General features: G+C 56.0%; 1 protein-coding gene across 3 annotated transcripts; it reads right to left on the bottom strand.

The window, feature by feature from the left end:
- Positions 1-241: 241 nt before the first annotated feature.
- Positions 242-2,566, bottom strand: LOC122221668. 3 transcript variants are annotated; one of them, XM_042941101.1, is made up of 5 exons: positions 1,924-2,566; positions 1,541-1,651; positions 1,285-1,330; positions 789-861; positions 242-620 (listed from the first exon to the last, which is right to left on the bottom strand). In XM_042941101.1, exons 1-5 carry the CDS (start codon positions 2,206-2,208, stop codon positions 467-469), a joined length of 669 nt encoding a protein of 222 aa, XP_042797035.1. In that variant the 5' UTR covers positions 2,209-2,566; the 3' UTR covers positions 242-466. The 3 variants fall into 3 exon arrangements, with proteins under 3 accessions (XP_042797035.1, XP_042797036.1, XP_042797037.1); XM_042941102.1 differs by having other exon boundaries at positions 1,290-1,330; XM_042941103.1 differs by lacking the exon at positions 1,285-1,330 and having other exon boundaries at positions 1,924-2,562.
- Between the last annotated feature and the right edge of the window lie 250 nt (positions 2,567-2,816).

The raw sequence follows: 2,816 nt of genomic DNA, 5'->3' as shown, positions 1-2,816 counted from the left end.
TAGACCCTGAATCTGAAATCTATGAAGTGCCTTCAAGATCAGCCTCGTATGTCACTGAGTTTCAACAACGCCACACCAGTAGGCAAACTGGGTCCCTCAACCCTGACCTAAATGCACCACGTCTGTCCTACTCTCTCCTCGCCCTGTCCATCTTTCTCCTGAGCACATCAGATTACCTCAAGCTCAAGCTCTCTTCTGCCTCTCTCACCTCTAATTTCAGAGAAGACATTTAACACTTGTAGACGCCATTTTGAAATAATTTTATTCAAAAAAAAGATGTGCTGGGCGCGCATACCAAGCACTAAACTAATCTCCAGGGATCCAGAAATGCATGAGAAACAGTGTCTTGCCCTCTAGGAGCACACGAGGAAGAGGTATCAAGACAACGACGAGAATGCAGCCTTAGCCTGGGATTGAAAAGCAGGTCAATATGGAATGGGGTCGGCCATGAGCACGCATCATGGCATCACACACCAAGAGTCTGGTGAGGGAGGGGCTCTCTTGGGACTAGCTCAAAAGTGGGTGAAGAGGCTGTGTGACTTCGGCAGGACTGAAACCTCCTCCAGGGGACCAGGTGATGGCGTCTGACCTGGAAGCTTCTTGTCGTTTCCAACTGAGGCCTGGGTGACAAAGGGGAAAGGAAATGGGCACTGGTGGGCCATACCGTTAGCCTCCTTTGTGGTGACCAATGGGGGAAACTTTGGTGTCAGGTCGGAGATTCCTGACACTCAGGGACAGTAGCAGGGGTGAAGCAAGGTGTTTGCCTTCAGAGTCAGTGGGCTATGCACCTGTGGGGTATTGGATGGTGCCTCCCCTTTGAGTTTTTTTGCCTCCTTCCTTGAGCTGGGGTCCAATCTTTCTCTGTGGACAAAAGAAAGAGAGGGTGATAAGAATCGAAAAAGTACACAAAGACGCCTGGATGTTGGAGGGGGAAAACATACGTTGGTGGGGCAGTACTTTCTAAACCTTGTGATTTCACATCACACATGGAAAAGATTACGGGAAGGGCACATTTGGGTACAAGAGATGCTTGGCCAAGGCCCACCCTGCTGTCCTGGGGACAACATACACCATTATCTTCCCACACCTGTGACCCATACTGATTGAAAAGCCGTGGAGAGATTGGCTTCCACCAAAAGGGTCGAAGGAACAGGGGCAATGGTATCCAGAGGCAGAAATAGAAACAGAAGTTAAGGAGACCACCGAGGACAAGTGGGGGGGCCAGGGCAAGCTTCCAGAAGGCAGAGGCTAGAGATGGAGAAGGTCAAGCAGGAAAGAGCCTACCATACCCTGTGGCCTCATCCAAAAAGTCCCTTCTGGTTTTCAGGTCCTAAAAGCAGCAGGGAAAGGGAGGAATGAGTGAATCCGTTCCTCTGTCCCCACTCTGTCCAGGCCCCGCTCTGGACTTCCTAACCAGTGATGGCCTCTGTCCCGCCCACCGCCCCACACCGAAGCCTTCCAGATTCAGGAAATGAAGAGGAAAGAGAGGAAAGAAGCTCAGGGTTGGATGTGGGGGTGCTGCCCCAGCTCCGCCACCTACCTTCCTTCGTCCGCACGTAACGCTGGACCCCGGAGGCCTCTTCGGCCCTCCCTGGAAGGCCTCCGGCTGCAGGGACATGTCATGGCTTCTGGTAACTGTTTCTTGGAGGGTCTGTGGGGGAGAGAACAGGGGCCATCAGGAGATCCCTCCAGGATCAGAAACCTGCCTGGATCCCGAGCCCTGCCGGCCGTCCTCTGGCACCGGGACTCCCACCATCTGAAAAAGCTATTTGCCAGCCTGGGGAGACGCCACCTGGGGGCTGGGGTCCCTCCAAGCCCATTTAGCAAATCTGGGCTGTGTTTCAGATGCTTCCTCCCGCCCTTCCGGCGTGCTCAGTGCACCGGGCGTGGCCTTTGGCCTTCACCACCCCCTTCCGGCTTTACCCCAGAGGAGGTCCTGACAACTCGCAGTAAAGGACAAACAGCTGGCAGCGTGACATGCGTCTTCGCTACAAGGAAATGGTAGTTCGAGAGAGGCCGGCCCTTCACCCAGGGAAGGAACCTTTCGTGGTGGGCCGGCGTGTATTTGAGAGAGGGGAGGAAGCGCCTGGAAGGAGAGGAGAGTTTCTTGGCAAAGGCGGGAGCCTTCCGAGCCCCCTGAAATCCCGGCCAAGGCAACTCCTCATGCCCCCCTTTCCATGATCCCCTCCATCTGTCACGGGGAGCCATCAAGTCCGTGAGTTTCAGACGCGGCTGCCTGGCCTCCGACCGCTGGGGGCAGAGCAGCCCGGCCTGAGCGGGAGGTCTGGGTTGAGCCGTTTAGAAGCCCCTGCTTCCGGAGCGTTCTGCACCCAGGAACTGCACGGGAGACGGGGATGTTCCGCAGGCCAACTGCCAAAGCACATTCAGAGCCTTGCACGGCCGCCCTGGAAACCCCAACCACAGCCAACTGCCACTGGAGGGTGGGGGAGGGGCCGGAAGCCCGCGAGGCCACTGGTCCCCTCCGCCGTCTCACTCACTGTCCTTGCCCTCCTGAGGGGAGCAGAGGCTCTTTGACCTGAAGGGAGGGACCTCACGGTTCCCACCTTTCCTGGGTGGGGGGAGGGGACCAGGGTTCAGAGAGACCCCTGGGTAGCTGGGGAACCAGCAAAAACCCACCTTCTCAATTATTACGTCCTTAAAAATACCGCACCTATACACGTGTATATACGGCTAAAGAGAAACGCTGTACAGGGTGGCCGTCATCTACCAGAAACGGGTTTCTGGCACTCAGAGGTGCCCCTGGCCCACTGAGATGCCCCTCAGCTGAACACTGAGCTCGGGCCTTGGACCTAAAG

This window comes from Panthera leo, chromosome B3, assembly GCF_018350215.1.
Source record: "Panthera leo isolate Ple1 chromosome B3, P.leo_Ple1_pat1.1, whole genome shotgun sequence".
Taxonomy (NCBI): Eukaryota; Metazoa; Chordata; class Mammalia; order Carnivora; family Felidae; genus Panthera; species Panthera leo.
Note: the sequence above shows the minus strand (reverse complement) of the source record. Positions and strands in the feature narration are given on the sequence as shown.

What these genes read in the sequence shown, in the direction of transcription:
- LOC122221668 (XM_042941101.1), bottom strand. Translation starts at nt 2,208, where the DNA reads ATGGCTCCCCGTGACAGATGGAGGGGATCATGGAAAGGGGGGCATGAG. An exon ending in GGATGAGGCCACAGGGTATG is followed by an intron (nt 862 to 1,284) that starts GTAGGCTCTTTC and finishes TTTTGTCCACAG; the next exon opens with AGAAAGATTGGACCCCAGCT. An exon ending in CACCATCCAATACCCCACAG is followed by an intron (nt 621 to 788) that starts GTGCATAGCCCA and finishes TTTGTCACCCAG; the next exon opens with GCCTCAGTTGGAAACGACAA.